Here is a 22,244-nt window from a genome sequence, read left to right on the forward strand (position 1 = left end):
CCCGGTTAGCCTCTTCAAAGATGGTTAAGATTTCATCTTTTTAGCAGTCCTTGCTAGTCATGTGACTGTTATGTAGATTTGATAACTTTCCGTAGAATCAGTCACATAAAGGCCAATACCAATATTATTAGTGCCTTCAAGACTCTTGACCATTTACCATTCTTTCCACGACTTTACATTTACATAAAGGATAGTACCAATATTATTAGTGCATTCAAGACTCTTGACTCTTTACCATTCTTTCTACGACTTCACATTTCAAAATAAGATTCTGATCATTAAGGCCAAACACTATGGTTGGTGTTTGCGCTTGGCTATAGCTTAAGTACAACGAAATCCAATTATTGTGGTCCTTCGTTTGACATTAATGTGGCCATTTTGCTTTGCTAAAAAAAAGTGGGTCAGTCTTGCTGACAGCGAAATCCAACTACTACTCAATTTTCGTGACTTTATGAACGAATATTGAGTTTTCACATTCAAATTTTCGGTACTAACCTATTTTTATTCTTAATTTTCACATCACTTTTAACTCTTTTGTTTTATTAAAATTCCTTTTTTCCAATTATATCCCCAACTTTTCTCTTTTTTTATCCATAAATAATATTTATCTAAATCTATTCGAATAAAATTTGGGAAAAAAAACACGGAAACTAAGTTTCCATTTTACATCGTTTACACGCAAACTGAGTTTCCATGTATGTTAACCAAGCAATGCCCCTCCCCCATTATTAGGTAGAAATAGGTTCATTTCATTCAGCCCTGCCTGGATTCCGTATCTACAGACAAGGAACTCCATGCTAATTCTTTTAATAACTGAATCAATTAACATAAATGACCGACATGCACTTTTTCTTGCTTTTTGGTACACCTTCACTGTTTTTTTTTTGGGTACAGTTAAGCAATAGCTAAGCGAATTGCCCAACCATAATACTTGGCCTGACCACAAAACCCTTGGCCTAACCACAAAAAAAAGGAACATTATTTAAATACCTCTCAAAATCCACCTTTTAAAATAATTTTATTCAATTTAAAAGATACTCCTCACTGGAAGTAACTTGTGCTAGTTGATTCCAAAAAGTAAAAACAACTTTCTCAAGTTGCCTCCAAAATTGGAAGCAACTTTCTCAAATTGACTGCAAAAGACAAATTTTTTTTACGCCTCCATGGAGTTCGTTGACTCATAAAGTTCTTTATAAAGGTATTTGGGATCGACTAACAAAATTATTTGATAAACACTTTTAACAAAAAATTCTAACCGCATGATCTTATGTATCCGACGGCTACTATCTTTGATTACACAACACGATTTTTTGTTTTGGGTTGTGTTTGGTGAATTAAGATAAGGAATATAAATTAAAATTCATTATATCTCGTCAGACCGTCACCTTCTTCTAAATCTCTGCTCTCCTCAATCTTCTTTTGTTGAAAACTATAACCCTAAACGAAATGATTAAAACGTTATATATTTAATCGGAAGAAACTTTGAGTGATTCGGAAGTGTAGATAGTGTTTGATGATAATTTTTGTTGAGCAATCCTATTGTCCAAAACTCAAGATTCATATTTCGATCATCACGTTCATAACAAAATAAAAATAAAAAATTACATAAAATTTTGATTGACTTCCCCTTAAAGTCAAGCTCTAATATATACCTAGTGATGGTCGAACATAAGTACGTAATCAATTCCTAGTTAAGGGTTTTATACACAATTGATAAAAGTAAGAAAATTATAAATTATGATTAATCAAACATAAGTAAATCGGCGTCATGTATTTTATTGGCATGAAGGATACTCAAGTTTGCCGGTAGAAGATAAGTAGGGATTGCATTAGGTTTAGTTTCATTCCTAAAGATAATTTTTTCACAACCAAATACAAATCAAAAAGATATTTTGTGCCTAGTTATCAGAAATTTAGGCTGTCGGATATTAAGGATCCTACGGTTGATGAGTTTTGTCAAAACCGTTTGTTAATAGATCCCATCCCTCGTAACATTCCCACAAAAAAGAAAAGAAAAACCTTTCTTAACATGGCTCCATTTGGCTAGCTTATCAGCAAGACTGCTAATAGGGGTGCCAATTTGTTTGGGGATGTACCCAAAGGTAAATGATAGTTTTATCTTATATATAATATGACACTCTCAAGCAATTTGGTACCCCTGTTAGCAAACAATCGTGATACACATATCGTGATTCTACATCGTGATTTGCACCGACTCTCACAACCCTGGGAGCCCATCAGAGGAAAATAAGGGGATGGTGTTTGAGTTTGTCTCACCCGGATGTAAATCACGGTGCATCTTTTCGGTGAGTGTAGACTTGTTGTATTAGCAATCTTGGCTTGTCAGCCTCAACGGGGTAGCCAAGATAAGGGCTTCGATCTGGTGTTTCTCTTATTTACCCTCACAGCCATTTTTAGGTTTTACGAACGGCCGGAATTATCAAATTCCACTCTCTCTTATTCCACATAACCTCTCCATCAGATCTCTTTCCCCAAATTCAATTCCCGCCGATCGTTTTTACTCTTCTCTGTTCTCTTCAAGTTTCATTCTCGCCGTCCCAGTTTCGAAAAAATAGTTTGAGCGGGGTTTTCATTTGATTTAGGGTTTTGACGAGGGGTTTTCATTTAGAAGAAGGGTTATTATTATTTATGGCCGAAGCTGAAATTGAGATACCTTATTGTTCTGAAAATAAAGAATCAAATATGTCCGAGGAGGAGGAGGCTAAACGGTAATAGTTAATGCTATGTTTCTCATTTTCTTTTCGGTTTTTGTTAATTAGAGATGCATGATTGTATGGTGGTGATTTGATTGCTGTGTTGTTGAGTATGTAGGAGAATCGGTCCGGTAAGGTGTCGAAAGGGCGGTTGGACTGCTGAAGAGGTGACGAGTCCTTTTTCTTTTCTTTTTGAATTTCTGATATTTGTGCAGAAATGAGTCATTTGTAGTGTGTATGGGCTCTGTGGTGACTGTGTAAATTGAGTTATATGCATCATGGTCTACTGGGGTGCTTGAGCTTGTCATTGTATTTGTGCGCAATTAAGTCATTTGTTTGGTATATTTGCCTTTGTAGATATGGTATATTTGCCTTTGTAGATATATTGAGGTTTGGGATTCTTAACTATGTAATCGTTGGAGCTAAATTTGAGTTATATACTTACATGCATTATGGTATAGTGGATGTGCTTGAAACTTTTCGTTGTATTTGTGCACAATTGAGTCATTTGTTTGGTACATCTGCCTTCGTAGTTACACTGCGGTTTGTGGATTCTTAATTATATGATTTTTGGAGCTAAATTTGAGCTTGTTATTACAGGATGACTATTTGAGAAGAAGTGTTGAAGCTTACAGGGGACAAAATTGGAAGATAATAGGTTTGTCTTTTCCATTTTTGTTTTTCTTCTCTATTTTACTCTAATATTCATGCAGCTACTTTAGTTGCCAAAGACTCGGAAAATATGACTACTACAGGTTTCTGGATGAGAGTTGTATATACACTAGTAGACACATGCTCCGAATTTAGTTTAATGTGACTGTGCACTTAATCCTGATTTTCATTTATAATCACTAGAAGCTTTTGTTTGAGTGGAATAGCTAATGAGGGTGTTTATGCATTTTTATTACTTTTCCAATTTAAAGGCAGAGCTGATTAATTTTTTCAAATCGGTAAGTTCACGCTAGGCTGGTTCAAATGCGGAATAGCTAACACATGGGAGCAGTATCTTATGTTAATCTATGTATGCAGCTTCAGGTTTACCTGATAAAACGGCTGTGCAATGTCTGAATCGATGGAAAAAGGTTCTCAACCCCAACGTAAATAAGGGAACATGGACCCCGGAGGTGTGGTTCCCAAGTCCAATTTTATTTCTATCAGTTCCCTTATATCCTTTAACTAACATAACTCCTGCTTTATCTTATTTTTCCCAGGAAGATAGGAAACTCATTGAGCTGGTATCCGAGTATGGACCTATAAAATGGTCTGTCGTAGAAAAATCCATGCCAGGTCGCATGGGAAAGCAATGCCGTGAAAGGTAACCTTAATGAGTACTAATAAAATTTCCACTAGGTTGTGTTTGTAAGTAACTGATTTTTTATTGCCCGCTTTCAGATAATGTCTGCATGTGTTTTGCCATGGCCCATGGAAACTAATTTTTGCCCTTTTCCAGATGGTTCAACTATTTAGACCCAACGATTAAAAAGGATGCTTGGACTGAATATGAAAAACTTGCAATTGTGAAGGCCCAACAGATTTATGGGAATCAATGGGTAGAAATAGCAAAGCTTTTACCCGGAAGGTACTGGTCCTTGCTTTTGAATTGTTGGGGAATGTGGAATTGTCTATAAAACAACAATTCAACTCTTAAGGAGAAGTACTCCTTTGCAAATTGACGGTTATCCAACAAGTTGCTTTTAATTGAGCCATTTAATATTATAAGATAAGTTGTTCTTTTGGTACATTTATATTCTTTTAAGCATGTGTGCTTATGTGTATCCAGGACTGAAAACGCAATAAAGTGTCTGTGGAAGTGCTCTCTGAAGAATAAGTTAGATTTCTACCTATCCGCCGAACAGTTCCCACCAGATCTGAAGACGGGGGAAGATAAAGGGTTAAATGCCAGTGCCGAAAGTTGCTTGGGAAATGAGAACTCCATAAGAAATCTCTGCAATGCCCCTTTGCAGAAAAACCTAGATACCCATCTATCTACTGAGAGATTGCCATCATTTGGTTCAGTTCTGACGACGGGGGAAGATAATGCCATATTGGATTCCGACCTATCTACTGAACAATCGCCATCAGTTGGTTCAGTTCTGAATATGAGGGGAGATTATGCCAAAAAAACCAAATCATTAGTTGTTGGAAACTCTGCAGTATGTAATGATAAAGGGTTTAGCGCCGCTACTCGAAGTTGCTTAGGAAATGGAGACACAGTAAAGAATCCCTGGAATAACTCTTTAATGGAGAACTTTGGTTTCCATCTATCTACTGGACAATTACCACCAGCTGATACAATTCTGAAAACTGAGGATTACGCCCTACAGATATCAATATCCCCAGTTGCAGGGAAGATGAATGGACGTAACAATGAAGGATTTTATGCCGGTACCCAGTGTTCCTTGGGAAATGAAGACTTCTATAATGTTGATGAGAATCACATGGATCTGGTAGAGCCCTCGACCCCAGAATTCTTAGATACGGAGGATCCAGCAGGTGTACTAGCAACCGACTCAAGTAACTCACTTGGCCGAGGATGCAGGCAACTGGCATCAGAACATGGATTTGGCAGATCGAATTCAAAATCAAACTTGGTCAAGTATAGAAGCATTGCTGATATCGAGAGAAGCATTGTTGGAACACCGTCGCCAATTTCTGTTCCAGTCACTGGTTCTTTTAATCAAGAAACGTCGGGCTTAACCTCAGTTTCGTCATCTACCGTTTGCGTACCTCCAGCATGTATTAACAATTTGGTTAGTCAGAGGGTAAAATCTGTATTGAAGGATGCTGCTCAGAACTTCTCAAACCTTCCATCCATATTAAGTAAAAGAAAGAGACAAGCTACTGGAACTCGGAATAGAAATGAACATATAAAGCAGGTACAAGATGAAGAAAGTTCGCATTCACTCGAATTGGAAAAAGCTGATAATAGCAAGGAAAAGCCTGCATCAATGGTTGTGAATTTGGAGAATCAAAATACTTCTTGTCATGAAAATAGCACTATTAGGCTGTTTTATACTAGGAAGGCTTATGGTTTAAGGCAAAACTAATCAGATGTTTTTGAGTTTTTGGAGAAGCAAATGTATATGGATGAAGTGATGGATGAAGGACTGCAGTCTCTCGAAATAAAGAAAATAGATATTTCGGAGGAAAATTCTGGATCAGTCGATGTGAGTCTGAAGAGTGAAAATTCTGTTTGTCATGATAATAGATAGATTCAGGCAAGAACAGTCCGAGATGTTTTATAATGTGAAGGCTCGTACACATGGTTTAAGCAAAATCATGTTTAACATTTCTGTGTCTCTAAAGAAGCAACTGGATTATAGCGTGGATAAGCCTGGATCAGCGACTGACAATTCTGCTCATCGTAGTAATAGCACTGTAAGGCTGTTTTATACTAGAAAGGCTCATCCACACAAATTAAGGCAAAAACATCTGGAGTTCACATTTAATGGCATTTTCATTAATGATGGCCAATCCAAATCATCAAATTCAGGCTTATCTTAACGAGAGTTTTTCACGAACAATGATGATGTGCTTGACCTAGTTGAAAAACTGTAAGTAGTTTCTGGTGAAAAACTATAAGTAGTTTCTGGGTTTAAACATGGCTTTAGTGATTGAGAAACCGGACTGAAGAAGTCTTTCCTTCAGCATTATTTGTGTAATTTTTTTCATCTTATTTTGATCGTTTTCTTCTCCTCCTTTCTTCTGAATGTAGCCATTTGAAGTCAATCACAAATATGGAGGGTGAAGATATCTCAGTATAAAAACTGAAACCTCAATACAGTAATTTGGAACAGTAACCTGCAGCGACCGAAAACAATAACTGCGTATGAATTGATCATTGGTGCGCCTTCTGACACATTCTAACTGTTTTCCGTTTCATATAATGTCCTTGTGTTGATCGGACCTTAATTAAACTTTGACCTCACGATTTCATGTTCAGATTTATTAGTAAGGAATTGGGTGCAATGTGTATGTATTATAGCGGCGCTGTATTATGCATATCAATGTTCCCCAACCTGTTTTGAGCTTTTTTTGATGTATATAGGTAGAAGTTTCCTTGTTGATGATTAGAAAAATGTTACTGAAATCTTTTGGTACTATTCTTACGGATGTTTACTTTACCAACATGTTTTCTGTATGAAAGTTGTATCATCTGTTTTATTATCTATATCAGTGTTTATAACTTGTTCATCCGAACTCAATCGATTTTGGAATGTTACTAACTGTCAAATCTGTTTCTTAATTAGGCTCTCTATTTTTGGCGGGCGATAGTTTTAATTAACTCGTCATATCTTTTTCTGAATCACTCGTCTTTCCTCTTCTTCGATTTCTGCCATCAACTGTCCAGGTACTTAATTTTCTCACTTCTTTCTTTTTGTTTTTCCATTTTCAATGGTTGAATTTCTTTATTAAAAAATGCGGGGCATTTCTAGTTTATGGCTGAGTTTTAGTTTAGGTTTTGTTTAGTGTTTGTCGACGAGTTTCGTTCTAATGGGTCTTCATATAGTTCGGGTTGGTATGCCTGCAGCTAAAACCGAGTTTTGTTGTTTCAAGAACAAACATTCCCCTTCAAGTTTTTATGATTTCTAAGGAGGATAGCAGTTGTAGTATCTCGGCTAAGTCATCTTCGTCTAATCGATAACAATGTATCTCTCTACCTTGGTGATCAAAAACTAAATAAAAATGTTTCTCTTTTGTCTCATATATATTATTGGCACTTCGATTGTGTTGTTACCCTATCAGTACAGAGGAATGTTAAACTGGTCTAGAACAACTTTTAAACTTACTTAGTAACAAAATAATTTGCTCTCTAAAATTGAGAAAGATGTGTTTTCCTGTAGGTTACGTTCACCAAAAAACTTAATTTACTCAACTAATTACAAAGAAACTTCTGGAGTACTAATGGAATATGTAAAACTTCAAACATTACTTAGCGAGGCTTTCCTCGTGCTGGACACAGGCTTGGCCTTGTGAAACAGATCCATAAACTTATCGGCCTTTTTCCTCTACATCAAACTCTTGAACATCAGAAGATATAAAGAGTGAGGCTCATTTAAGTGAAATGCGGAAGCATTCGGAATATGTGAATAAATATGGAGATTATTAATTAGGTTGGTGGGAAGAGTATACAAATAATATATGAAGTAAGTAGGGATAGAATCTAGTCACCATAAAGCTTTGCATACCTTGAGTGATTTTTTTTTTTTTTTTTTAAATTGGGATTTCCTCATGTGATAAGCCAATTTCCTATTCACAACTGCTATTATTTCTCAAGCTAGGAATTTATTAGATCTTCTTAACATCTTTTGTAATTCATCTGGTTAGACAATTAACTATCAAAAGTCAGGTACTTACTTATGTAAAGGTGTTCATAATATACATTGTAAAATTTTAGCTAGAATACTTAAGATCGGTAGAATCAAAAAAATTGATAAATATCTGGGTACTCCTCTATTTTTTCATAGAGCAAAGAGCTTTAATCATCAACATATGTTAGATAAAGTTTACAAAGAATCAAGGGTTGGAAAGCTCAGTTGCTCTCTCAGGCTGGTAGAGCCGTTCTAATTGCTTCTGTCAGTAGCGTAATGCCGATGTATCAGATGATGTGCTTAGCCTTACCTAATAAAACCTTAGATAGGTTAAATGCTTTGCAAAGGGTTTTTTGGTGGAAACGTAGAGAAGGATCTTAAGGAAATTACATTAAAGCTTGGAGTTTTATGTGCAAGTGTAAAGCTAGTGGAGGTTTAGGTTTGGTAATCCTCGTAAATTTAATCTTGCATTACTCACTCGTCTAGCCTGGAGGCTTATTACTAATCCTGATCAATTATGGTGTAAAATCTTGAAATATTTTCCAAAAAATGATCCAATGCATCATAAGAAAAAAACAGTTAAGTCTTGGATCTGGACTAGTATCTGTAGAGTCATTGACGTGATTAAGTTAAATCATTGTTGGGCAATAGGAGATGGTACTTCTATTCATCTTTGGACTGACTCTTGGTTACCCAATGGAACTTGTCCTGTTCCTAAGTCTGACGTGTCAGTTGATACTAGCCAAAAAGTTTCTGACATTATTACTCAGGAAGGTCAATGGAATTTCCCTTTGATATATACCTTGTTTGATGATAGTTCTATTAACTCTATTAAGGTTCTCGAACCTGATTCATCTAGATCAGACTCTATTAAATGGCTAGGTACAGAAAAATGGTGTGGTGTCTGTTAAAATGGCTTACAATTATCTTGCTCATAGATCTGCTACTACTTCTAAAGTTCCTTGGTATGGATTTTGGAATTCAAGTGTTACGCCTAGAGTCAGGTTTTTCTTATGGAAAGCATTAGTTGGTTGTTTTAAGACAATTGTAGGACGATTTAACCATATGAATAAAACTTGTTCTTTATGTAATTCATTAGTAAGGGAAACTGTAGATCATTTATTTACTGAAGGTATCTTTGTTGAAGCAGTATGAAGAGGTATTTCTCTATCTCCGTTTTTCTATCAAGCACATAATATCTCTTTTGTTGAATGGTGTGTCAGTTGGTTGTGTGATAAAGATAACAGAGACATGATTGCTTATATTTTATGGTTTATTTGGAAATATAGATGTCAAGTTTTCCAAAATGTTAAACGTAATCCTCTTCCTCTTATTTACTGTATACCTAGAGATTTTCAACAGTTGCAATGTAAACCTACTACATTATCTATTTCCACTTCAGCTACATCTAAATGTGAATGTTGGCGTCTGGGTGCTTGTTATGTCACCACTTTTGCTTCTCCTGTTTCGGCTGAACATACTGCACACATTTTCTTTGATGCAGCTTTTGATTCCAAATCTAAAAAATTTGCTTATGGAGTTGTTCAACTTAATCAGTTTGGTTGTGTGTGTGAATTTGCAGGAGGAAAGTGGCTGGTGCTCAAGTTCAGATGAGGCAGAGTCCAGAGCATGTAGGGCAGCAGCAGATTGGTCCAGACAGTATGGACAACAGCCAGTAAAGTTTTACAATGACAACAAAGGTGTAATTACAGCAATGAAGAAGAACGATTTTGTTAACACGCCTTTGGGAACAGACAGGGTTGACATGAGATGGTTCAAAGGAGGATCTAACACAGATTTGATGAGAACATCTCTCCCTCCAAAGTTAAGAGAAGCTAACTTCCAACCTTGTAATTTGTTTGTCACTTTGACCATGTAATCCAGAAAATCACTATTTTTTGATCGACCCCATTGTAGATTACACCCTAAATATTTTCCAGGGTGAGTAATAATCTTCTTCATACCGAGACCTCTAGCCATATTACGAACCAGCCTCTTGGATTGGGAACCTTTTTAGAAAGAAAGAAAAAAACACTCGACTTTTGATAATTAATATGTTGACCCGACCATAGACAATAACAGTCCAAAATGTCTCTCCTCCAGGAACACAACACTGTCATCTGCGTAGAAGCTGAGGGACTCCCGTAATAATTGGGTAAATGAATTTCCCCAAATCAAAAGCTGTGGAAGGGGAAGGATCCATAAATAACTGCTTAAAATGAGCAGTGATCATGGATTCAAGCTCATCCTCGTTAAACACCCATTCACCATTACTAGACTTGAGAGCAAAAATCTTGTTTCCGTGTCTGCTAGTAATAGTAGATAAGTGGAAAAATCTCCACCGAACTCTAGATTTTTGGGCCCAAAAAATCTCCTCTAACTTGAGGTGATGTAAATACATATCGAGACAATGAGCTTCATGTGCTTTGTTTGGCAATGAGGGGTCAAGCCGTCCAGGCTAAATAAGTTTTGAGATGTGATCAAATCTTCTCTAGCTTTACTCAAATTTTGATGTAATATACCAAAATCACTACTAGGAGACATACTATTAAGATGATTGGAAGACTTCCAAACTTGTGAGACCAATATAGTGGTCTTATGAGTACGTATTAAGTCCTTAGCCACACCAGCGCCCCTACGGTACTAATGCTATCGATGAACCTAGATTACTCGATTGCTGTAACTACTTGTTTATTAAAGCAATACTATTTTGGTGGTTTTTGCACGGGTGCTTGCTTATGGTAGGCAAGTGTTTGAAAGTGTTCTATGAACATCCAGGCGATTATCGATGAGGAAAGTTTGGTCGATAGTTTGCATGCATATGGAGTTTTGATCTTTCCACGGCCAGGGGTTAATTCCTCGGTCAGTGGGTTGAGAATACTACTGCAGCATAAAAAATTTAGATGTTTGTTTATCAAGTAAGTTGTGTTTCCTTACTAGCCTGTGTCCTTGACCTGAATCAGAGCCCTTAAATAAAGCTATACACTGTATATAAGCTTCTGACCTTGGACTAAGGTTTTCAATAATTATTTTAAGCTGCTTCATCTCCAACCAAAGAATTTAGGTGGCTGATCTCCGATCAATTCCTGATCCTTTCTAGTATTAGCACCCCTACCCGAGTGTAAAACAACGAGATTACTAAAACTGAAGAGCCGAGTCAGCATACTTCGACTGACGTGTCCTTTGACGAGAGGGAAAAATTATTTTGTTGTTGAAGGCTTGAAGCAGCAGCATGCCTCACCGCTCCTTGAATTTCTTGGTTGAATGCTTCACCAGAGAAAAAACAAAAGGAGAAGAGGAGGAGCAGCAGCAGCAGTACGAGATTGCAAGAGGTGGAGGAGCTATTATTGTGCAAAATAGAAATGAAATTGAAATCGATGGAGGAGAAGAGGAATATCTTCATGAAGAATTGGTGATTGAAAGTATTCTGACGAGATTACCAGCGCGGAGTCTAGCGAAATTCAGCACCGTCTGTAAGTTATGGCACAATTCAATCCGCTATGATTCTAGAATTTCTGCAATTCACTATACACAAAACAAGGATAAAGTGTTTCTAGTCTTTAATCTACTCAATAATTGATTTATTTTTTCAGTTTTATAAGAGCAAAAAAGCAGTCTCATATGAGAGTTAAATATCTGACTGGTATTGTAACCAAGAATACCCATGAAATGGTAGGTTTTGTTGAGATTATTAGTCCCACATTGTATGGGCAATTAAGATCCTGCAGTTTATAATTTCTTAGGACCTCTCCATTCATTGCCAATTGATTTTGAGTTGGATGCCCGTATTCTAACAGGTTTCTGCAATGGTTTAGCATGTACCAAACTAGTTGCTGAAAACAATGATGCCCATGGTTCAATAACTGTTGTGAACCCCATCTGGAATGAAACACCTGTCCTGTCATATTTTCCACCTACTGAGGGATACATTTACTTGTGTCATGGTTTTGGTTTTGATACATTATCACAAGTATACAAGGCTGTAGTTGTTTTTGCTTCAGAAGACAACAACGAGCTACTTTGCATGGTCATTACACTGGGAACTATGTCGTGGAGACCGATTATTACTAGTACTTTTGATATCTCACCGCCGCTGCATAGTCCGATGCTCACTCGAGTTCCCAGAATGTTATGGAGACAAGCAATGTTTTGAGGGGGTGATCTTTATTGGAGGACGCAGAATCAAGCTGGTTTTCTCTCGTTCGACCTCCATAGCGAGAAGATTCAATTCATCCGACTCCCGGCTGAATCTACTCTGACAACAACCACAAATGAGCGTCGGTATCTGGTAGTTGATCATCTTTTGGAGTTTAAAAGGATACCCTTGTATTGCACGTTCTGAGGGGATAACAACAACATCCAACAATGATCGTTGCGGACATCGTTGTAATTATCAGACCGGTGATTGTTGTTGTTGTTGCAAGGTTGATATGTATATACTGAAGGACAAGGACAAACAAGTATGGACCAGGGAGGAAACTTTCGATGTTCAGATTATGGATCAGGAAGGTGTACTGCCAACTCCTCTCTGTTGCTACTTTGACACTTCTTCGACTATGCCTCCTACACGTATATTGAATTTCTCCGATCAGCTGTTATTGTATTGGTTTGACGGGAAACGTTTTTCGCTCCTATCCTAGTATTTTTCAAGCTAAGATGAATGAAGAAGACCTAGAGCGTTTTGTTGATGATGGCCCGTCCATGGACTATCAACTGCACGCTCAAGTGGAGAACATCATTTCTCTGAAAAGTTTCATTTAAGTGTTGTTTATCTCTTTACTTGTTGAATATCTATGCTTAAGACTGAATAGACGTTGCAATTCCATATTTGTTGACTAGCTTCAAATTTCTTATTGATATGAGTGTCTGCTTTCCTTCTATTTCATATACATTGTCACCTAACACTAAGTTTCAGTCAGTTATACAGTGATGCTTTTTCAAAGGGTCCATGCTTTCGTGGGTTTGATCTTCTGGTTTGTTTGCCTGGTACCGCTTTCTTTAGATTTCATCATGATAATCAACAAAATAAAAAACAACATCCACGATTTCATCATGATAAATCGAATGATCATCACGTGATGAGAAGATAACGTCAAATGTCCAGTGTCCGTTTACATTCTTAAAAAAATGTAATTCTCCTAATTACATCCCCAAACTATCAATTAAATCGGGAAAAAAACGAATTTTTAAAAAAAACTGATTAAAACGTTCATGAATCTTATTTCTGCAAAACCTGATCAGCCCGGTCATGAATCTCTTTCCGTAAATTTTTTATGATGGTCCTACACAGCAGTTGGGTTTTTGTTAGTATTTTGTATGAATGATTTGGAACAAAAATTATGATTTGAATGGAGCTAATACAAAACAAACAATGGAGCTAACACAAAATTTAGTTTAAAAATTATGATTTTTTTAGTATTTTGCAAAGACTATGATTTGCAAAGATTATGTTTCTTAATTTTTTTTCTATAATTAAAAATAAAAATAAAAAGAGGAGAAAATATCTTTAGATATTATTTTCCATATTGATTTTTTTTTCTATAATTAAAAAAAAAGAGGAGAAGATATCTTTAGATATTATTTTCCTTAATAATATATAATTTCATGGTTACAAACTTATTGCGGCTATTTTGTATGAGATTGTATTGCTTTAATTGGGTTTTTTTTACTATTTCCTCATTCTATATAAATGTAAAATTTGGCATGATGCTCTCTATATAAAATGCTGCAACAAGGACGAAATCTCATCGTTCTCTCGATAATTTTTTTTTTACACGGTTAAGATATATTATTTTCAATTTTCTTCTCTTTTAGATTTTTTTTCTTGCGATTTAGGTTTCTTCTGATCTATTTTTATTGTTTGCTGCACAGGTACCCCCGATTCCCTCTATCGTGCACGTGTTGTCGTTGCAGTGGCCAAGGTCAAGCAATATCAAGGTATATATATAAACTCATTTTACAAATATGGATATGATCAAATCGTGAATAGTTTACCGGGTACTAACACGATTTTGGTTTTGAGTGATTTTTCTATTAGTTTTTCTTAGTAACGCAGACGATTATTATTAATAATAAATTCTGTTTGGTTTCGGTTGTGTAACAACTTATACACAAATTTAATACGAAATTTTTCGTTAGTATAAAGGAGGATTTGGAGGTGTATACAGGTTCTGAAGATTTAAGTAATAGTCATCAAGTTTATGTAGTCGATATCCATCACGAAGAAGAAAGTCGTCAGTAGTCCCTTTTTTTGTCCCCTAACTCTTCACAAATTATAAAAACTTGGAATCAATTTTTCAGGAGATTTTTTATAATAATGGATTGTTATCTTAACTTGTGGTGTTTAGGCTTTTGGGTGAAAATCTGGTCGATGACAGTGATGTAAAGTTGGGATCTTAAAGAAGACAAGTACTTCGTGGGTGAAGGGGAAATCATTTCCATGGAAAGAACAAGAACAAGAGGACTGCTACCCATGGTTATGAATACATGGAGACACCAAGGTATCACCTACATTTTGTTGCAAGAGATTCGCCCACAACAACCTTAAGTGATCAAATAGAGCTGTGGACTTTTTAGCGTTGAGGCAGAAGAAGCAAAAAATGGCTCGGTTGTACTGATGAGGTGATAGGGTAATTGTTTTAGTTACACTACATGTTTATGTTTAATTATTGATATTCAACTTCATTTCTATTTTTTGCCAGTATCATGTGCAATGACGGACCTACAGCTGGGTTAAATGGGGGTTTAGCCCGGGTAGGCTTCCCAGTCCACAAGCCAATTTTTTTTTTTCTTTTCTCGACCAAGGCTTCTAGCCCGGACCTTAAAAGGGAATTTATCTTTCCTGGGTCCGTCCCTGACCATGTGAACTAATTATAGTTGGGATTCCAGATTGCAGGAACAGAATCACTTATAGTCCGTTATGTCTTCTGTTGACAAAATTTTGGAAGTGAATCAGCCGTTTTTGGAAATATTTCAAGAAGAAAATTTTCTTCAGAATTTCTTTACAAATACGAGGTATTTTATCTTTCTCTTTGTTAGGGGAAAATAGGCCCGATCACATCCACTAGATTTGATGTACTGAGAAATGTTCCCTCTAGGTAATTTTGATGTTTCAAGAGATCGAAGGGGTAGAAATCTGCCTTTTTGGCATACACGTTCAAGAATTTTGCTGAGTGAGTCGGCACCCAAACTAGCATGCTGTGTATATTTTTTATCAGCTGGATTCTGCCAAATACATCAAAGTTCAAACCTGAAATAAGAACAGCCACTAGGGAGGCTCTTCTTACGTTTGTAACTTTGTATATCATAAAATTTTGGTAATAAGCATTTGAGTTTATCCACTAATTACAATTTGTCTCCCTTTTTTCCTTTTTTTTTTTTTAATTATGTGTTATTATTCTCCTTTTGCTGTTCTCCATAATGGTGCAATTCCTCATAAATTTTTTCTATCTAAAATTCATATGGGTATGCCCTTTCTTGAAGGATAATGAGTATATCTTACATTGCCATCCGGAACTTCAGCAGACGCCTAAGTCTGATAAACTTAGGGAGTGGCAGTACAACCTGTACTACTTGCTACTTAATTAATTATGTTGTTCAAAAGGACTGCTGACGTCTGAAACTAATACCATAATCCCCTTTCTTCACTAATGCCGCTTTGGAATTTGTATTGGATTATCTCCATTAGCATGATTTATTTTTGGGTTTTGTTATCTTGTACATCCATGCCATGCACAAGATAACAAAACATTATAATAATGTGTTTCTAATAGATTGGATTTGTCTCCTCCTATTTAAATAACTAGTTTTCACCCGTGCCATGCACGGGATTGTTTCTTGCTTATGGAACATTGCATCAAGTTATTTTGCATTCAGTAATGCTTGGATACCTCACATATCACATAACAAGAAGTCTCTTTAAGTTTTACACTTGGAACGGAATACCGCCCGCGAAAACGACATCAAAATGTTAAGTATTACTATATCCATCATACCAGATAATGAGCCAAACTAATACACCATTCACTGCACCATTTTTCCGAAATAGCAACAGCTTCCTGCCGTTGCAAAAGGGATTTGCAACACAATCTGGCAGTTGCGAAACGTGGCGTTGCATATTTTTTGCAACAGCTATAGAGTCGTTGCAAAAAAATTCGCAACGGTTTTCGATTCACCCAAGTGTTTTTTCCCCCGGCTTTGCAACGGTTTTGGTTGTCTTTTCCTCTTATTCTCAGCTCTTAGTTCAGCTACTTTTGCATTATTTTCATTGATACAAAATATAATCCAGTCCTCTTATTTCACAAGAGGAGGAAAATTTCTGATTCTTTCTTCGTGAGTAGGATATATGTCATAGTAGCCCAATCTTAACTCATGCTTAAATCTCCTCCATGGATCAGACATCGACTTCACTGTAGTTCGCTTAGAAGTCTCAGGTAAATTATACACTCCCTGGAAAGACAAGATTGATGGCTTAATGTTGTTGTCAACCAAATTCAGATTCAGGGTAAATGTGGTACCTTTAGTTCATTCCAAACATCATCTTTGTACTTCTGATGTACGTGCTTCCAGGTTTTGAACGAAATAGGCACATGGGTACGAACCAAGGCACCCTTTCTGTAGCCAAGTTTTGTTGCATTAGCGGAAACATGAAATCCATTTTCATTCACCTCCACTTCTGCCATAATAATCTGTAAACTAACCGAAGCTAACCCAATTATTGTCACAAAACCTATAACAAACCTGTCACAATCCACATAAACATAACAATAAAAGCTTATCAAAATAAGCAATGCATTCATATTTTTCAGATGATTAAACTACAAGGTAAAACTTCATGGAAATAATATCATTCTAAACTACGAAATCAACACATATAAGGTTTTATAAACTCTCATTTTCAGTAAAACAAACTGATAAATAGTGGGTATCTCAGTGTTATCTGCTAAGGAAGTTAACCCCTGCGGTGAATGCAAGACCACAGATCATCCCTCAGGTGAAAGATCCGTTGAGTAGAACACTTGGGTTGCTTCTGAAGCCATGATAAAGGGTTCATCCTGCACTCTATCAATGCTTTTCAGCTTAGACAAGTTAACCTTTATCAAGTGTGAGTTTGGATCAACTTGGCACCCATTAGTCTTATCTTCAACTCTGACCCAATCACAATAAAAATCTGTCTCTTCAAATTCAATATAGTTTAAACTGATAATCTTTTTAATGATTCCATAATAGACAACTTCAGCTTCGATGTAATTTCTGTCCGTAGACTTCGTTCTATGTCTGGTAATTGCTCTCATCGAGACACCACTTCTGCGTTACCGTTCTCTCATTGGAATCTTGTGCACAAAAACGAAGCCATTAACTTGGTCTCTTATACGACCGTGCCTTGAAGAGAGGACCCTGCACTAGTCGCCAAAGTACTGAATTCACATCATTGGCTTCTAACAATTGTTTTCAATGAGCAACAATGTTCGAGTCAATGCATAATTTTAATGACATTTACTATGAGAAGAAAAAGAAAATAAGGATCTTACTATCATAATCATGATTAAATTTATTAGATATTCATTTCGATATTGTTATCTGTGTATTATTACTTTTTATTCATCTATCAAATATGGAATCCTAGCCAACATGATTAGCAAACTCTCAACTGATAAACTTCTCAACAGCAAAGCAATGACCAAATTCTCAACAAGTAAGCAATGTTTCTGTCATAGCATAGTACCTCATCACGTAACCATAACAGAAAACTCTTCAATTAATGACTGTTGCGATGTACGATTTCTTGGACCATGAGGCTTGCGACTGTTAACATAGGCAGCATACTTCCTGCAATCAAACAACAAATGAATATTAGACAGATAAACCTAATAATCGAAACAACAACTTCCTGAAACCAAAAAGCTCTACCTTTTCCAGTCATCTATCCCAACAAACTTGGATAGGACCCAGTTATGAGCTTGTTCAAACTGTACCGTAGTCAAAGTGATATTTTTAGGCTTACTTAACGACATCTCATCAGCAAAATCATCATCATCATCTAAAAAAGCTTGTCGAGTATATTTGTGAGTACCTTCACCATTTACTGACACATCTTCCATGCAATATAAGCTAGATTCTCGCGTGATATACCCTCTGGCGATGCAACCCTCAATGTACCTCATGTTGCGTACCAATCCCTTGAATCCTTTCATCAGCCTACAAAGATCAGTAATAGAAAGTTATAACTCAGCATAACTAACAGTTCATATATTGAAAAACAAAGACAGGTAGGTGTAGATGTTACCTCTCAAAGGAATACATCCATCTAAATCTGACCGGACCGCATATTAAAGCTTCGTCGGTCAAATGCACCATTAGGTGGATGCTAATAACAAAGAAAGAAGGAGGAAAATGTTTTTCCAGAACACAAATGGCTTCCACCAAACTAGCCTTAGCTCTTATAAGATGTTCTCTGTTGATAACCTTTGCGCACGGAGTCCTGAAGAATGTACTGATACGGAGAAGAGCAACTCGCAGATCTTGGCATTGAAGTATCTACATGAACCAACAATGGCAGAAAATATTGAATTGTGACGTGGTAATCGTGCGACTTGAAATTCCTTAGCTCTGGAGAATTAATGTTGACGTTGTTGCGAAAGTTGGAAGAGAAACTGCTCGGCACCCTTAGGTTCTTCAGAATTGTACAAAAAGAAACGTTCTCCTTTCTTGACATTGCGAAAGCTCCATCTGGCATTGTGGTTTTACCAGTCACCTCATCCACTTTCAACCATAATTTCCTTTTAACCCCCATACCTTCCAGATCTTGACGTGCACCAGGACTGTCTTTCGACTTGCCATTTCCAATTATGGTGTTAAGTAGATGCTCAGTTATGTTCTTTTCTATGTGCATTACATCTGTAATATGTCGGATGACATTAGAACCCCATTTTGGAAAATCATATAGAATAGACCTTCGCGAAAACAAGGACCGGTTCTGAACCTCTTCTTCTGCATCAGCATCTTCGTCATTGTCCTCTGCAGCTCTCCGTTTACATTTCTTACTTGGTTCTGCTGGTGGTTTTCCTTTACCATGTTTCGTTTTCAAATTAGCTACCTTCTGTTGAATCTGTAAGCCAGATAGTAGCCATGTGGCTGTACCATGATCTACAACTCCATCAAAATTGGTCTTATCATCTCGAAATTTGTGTCCTGTTCGAATCCATCTACGGTGCCCCATATAACATATTTTCCGCATAAACGATAGATAGTCTGAACGAGTTCCTTCTCCGCAGTGATGAAAAGCTAAGTACCCATGCGTTACACATCCAGATAAAGTACCTAATGCAGGATAATCGTGTATATCCCATAACAACCTTGCCCTCATTACAAATTCAGTTTTGCTAAACCTATCATATGTTAACACACCTTCATTCCATAAAACTGTTAACTCTTCTATAAGAGGTTCTAAATAAACATCTTTATCTTTACCTGGTGCTCTTGGGCCAGATATCAACAACACCAATATCGAGAATTCTCACTTCATACACGAGGAAGGAGAGAGATTGTATGGCTGAATAACTACCGGCCAACAGCTGTGGTTAGTACCGAAACACCCATTTGGGTTGAAACCATCTGTTGATATCCCAAGGGTCACATTACGCGGCTCCTTAGCAAACTCTGGCGAAAATCTATCAGCACATCGCCAAGCTGAGGAGTCCACAAGGTGCCACATAACATTGATATCTGACTGAGCTCTAAAGTGCCAAAGCATTAGCTCTGCTATCCATGACACGTTGTACATCCTAGGAATTAATGTAATGTGTCTTAAAGTCTTTTGAGCAACTTTAGTAAGTTTTCTCTCCTCATTGAAAACTTTCTTATACCTATGTTCATTACAAACATGACATTTAACCATTTCACTTCTATCCTTCCAATACAAAATGCAGTATTTATGCATGCATCGTAAGTTATATAATCCATTCCTAATTCTTGGATCATCCTTTTTAGTTCAGGGTACTTAGCTGGGAGTGTATTTTCTTCGGGAAGCAACTCCTTCATCATTACTAAAAGTGCAGTGACACCGTTGTCTGAAAACCCATGCCGTGTCTTAATGTCATTCAATTTTATAGCAGCATTCAGTGTTGTCTTTCCTGATGGACATGAATTGTACAATGGTGCCCTAGCACGGTCATATGCAGATTTATGCTTCTTACTGCGGCTAGTTTCAGCAGGACAATGAACAGTATCATGTAATCCACCATTCTCATCTACACCTTCTACATCAGGTTGGACTATATGATCAGATGCTACATCTCCTCATACATTTTCAGCTACATCTCCTCCTAAATTAGCAGAAACATCTCCTCCTACATTTTCAGCTACATCTACTCCTACATTGTCAGCTACATTTTCTCCTACAGTCGCAGCTACATCTTCTCCTACACTGGAAGCTATACCTCCAACCTCTCAGCTGCTACTGAACTTTCCCCATGAAAACGCCACACCGTATATGTCAAATCAATACCATGTTTTAGTAAATGGAATGAAATTTCACTAAGCGGATCTAATCCTTTACTATTCTTGCAACGTCTACAAGGGCATGAGAATAATGAACTATCGCCACCATATTTATGCACAAAATCTATGAATAACCCTATTCCTCGTATGTATTGAGAAGATTTACGGCTACAACTCATCCATCCCTTATCACATTCCATTACCCTACACTGCTGATCCTAAAAAAAGATATCTATGTCAGGTAGGTACAACTCAAACATATCATATTATGCTATACTATACCATGTGAAATAGAACAGATAATGAATTGCAAAAAATAATATGCAAGAGTATATACATCCATATAAATAAGAATGTGGCTCAGAACCATACTGCTGAGTGTGCAACAGCCAGCAGGACCATTATAGAGTCATGGCTTATGAGATACTAATTCAAACATAAACTTCGTAAAAACACCCATAATAACCGAGTTATAAATATCCCCCTCTTAGTCTTAATTCTATATTTCTATACCAACCCCCTTTCCCCCTAAACCAAATTAAACATGATAATGTAAACCCAAAATAAAAATAACAGAAAACCAATTATTTCCCCCTCTGATGATATTAGATATTTAACTTATCTGACATAGGTACAACAAAAACATATCATACTATGAACTGAAAGTTAACTTCAAACAAATTAGTTAAAGTTTTAATTTTTTTGCCTAGCATATTGCAGGATATTATGAACTGAAAGTTAACTTCAAACAAATAAGAAAAATCTTCAATTTTTTTGCCTAGCATACTACAGGATACTGTGAAATGAAATTTAACTTCGAAAAAATTAGTAAAAGCTTCAACTTTTTTGTCTAGCATACTGCAGGATACTATGAAATGAAATTTAACTTCAAACCATCATACTATGAACTGAAATAAAACTAGCAAACACCCACATCTCACAGTAAAATGCATCTAATACACATCCAGATTTCACACAAATAACCCTAAAAATGAAATTGGAAAAGTAAAACCCTAGATAAAATCAACCCTGAATCATCAAATCAGCAAACACCCATATCTCACAGTAAACTAAATCTAGTACACAACCAGATTTCACAAAAATAGACATAAAAATTGAAGTGGAAACAAGCAGATTTTACAAAATTAAATCCCTAAATTAAACCTGAAATTTATGAAATCGAAACCATAAGAGAATCAGAAAGAGGAAATTATACCTAGATCGAAATAGAAACACCCAAATCTCGCAGATATACTTCCAACTACAAATATGAAACCATTAGTTAATAAGAACTGCAAAGATGAAACTGACCTAACTATAAACTCAATAAACAAAGTATTGTGTTGGTTCTGAATTAAATGACTCATATTTGCAGAGCTTCTGTTAATGGTAGGGAGAGAGAGTTTTTCTTCACAGAAGTTTCAGATATGGAAATAATGGAGGAAGAGAGAGTTTCAATGGAGTTAGTAGAGAAATTTTGTGGTTGAGAGCGAGTCGTACAGGTGAAAAGCGAGGGAGTATTCCCGCTCAGTGAAAAGTAGGGTGAGGTGAAAGTGAAAAAATGGGTTTAACCCAAGTTAAAGAATATGTTCCCAGCACTTTAACTGACCGCACAGAATGATGCTGGTGTTACTCTGCACACAAGCGGTTGGCACGCCAGGTATTTTCAACAGTTGCAATTCGCAACAGCTGAGGAGAAGTAACAAATTTCGCAACTGCT

General features: G+C 36.5%; 2 protein-coding genes across 2 annotated transcripts; one reads left to right on the forward strand and one right to left on the reverse strand.

Annotated features, from left to right (window-relative positions):
• The first annotated feature begins 2,246 nt into the window (after window positions 1-2,246).
• Window positions 2,247-9,993, forward strand: LOC113271748 (transcription factor MYB64-like). The gene is made up of 10 exons (XM_026521650.1): window positions 2,247-2,729; window positions 2,833-2,881; window positions 3,315-3,372; window positions 3,744-3,838; window positions 3,926-4,029; window positions 4,165-4,293; window positions 4,495-6,268; window positions 6,430-6,558; window positions 6,965-7,065; window positions 9,609-9,993. The coding sequence occupies exons 1-7, from the start codon at window positions 2,650-2,652 to the stop codon at window positions 5,759-5,761; spliced, it is 1,782 nt and encodes a 593-aa protein (XP_026377435.1). The 5' UTR covers window positions 2,247-2,649; the 3' UTR covers window positions 5,762-6,268; window positions 6,430-6,558; window positions 6,965-7,065; window positions 9,609-9,993.
• Window positions 9,994-16,318: 6,325 nt separating this feature from the next.
• On the reverse strand, window positions 16,319-19,922 carry LOC113273371. Its single transcript, XM_026523105.1, has 7 exons — window positions 19,613-19,922; window positions 18,723-19,495; window positions 18,312-18,562; window positions 17,936-18,223; window positions 17,759-17,854; window positions 16,627-16,765; window positions 16,319-16,474 (listed from the first exon to the last, which is right to left on the reverse strand). Exons 1-7 carry the CDS (start codon window positions 19,920-19,922, stop codon window positions 16,319-16,321), a joined length of 2,013 nt encoding a protein of 670 aa, XP_026378890.1.
• Window positions 19,923-22,244: the final 2,322 nt, after the last annotated feature.

Source organism: Papaver somniferum, chromosome 4, assembly GCF_003573695.1.
Source record: "Papaver somniferum cultivar HN1 chromosome 4, ASM357369v1, whole genome shotgun sequence".
Taxonomy (NCBI): domain Eukaryota; kingdom Viridiplantae; phylum Streptophyta; class Magnoliopsida; order Ranunculales; family Papaveraceae; genus Papaver; species Papaver somniferum.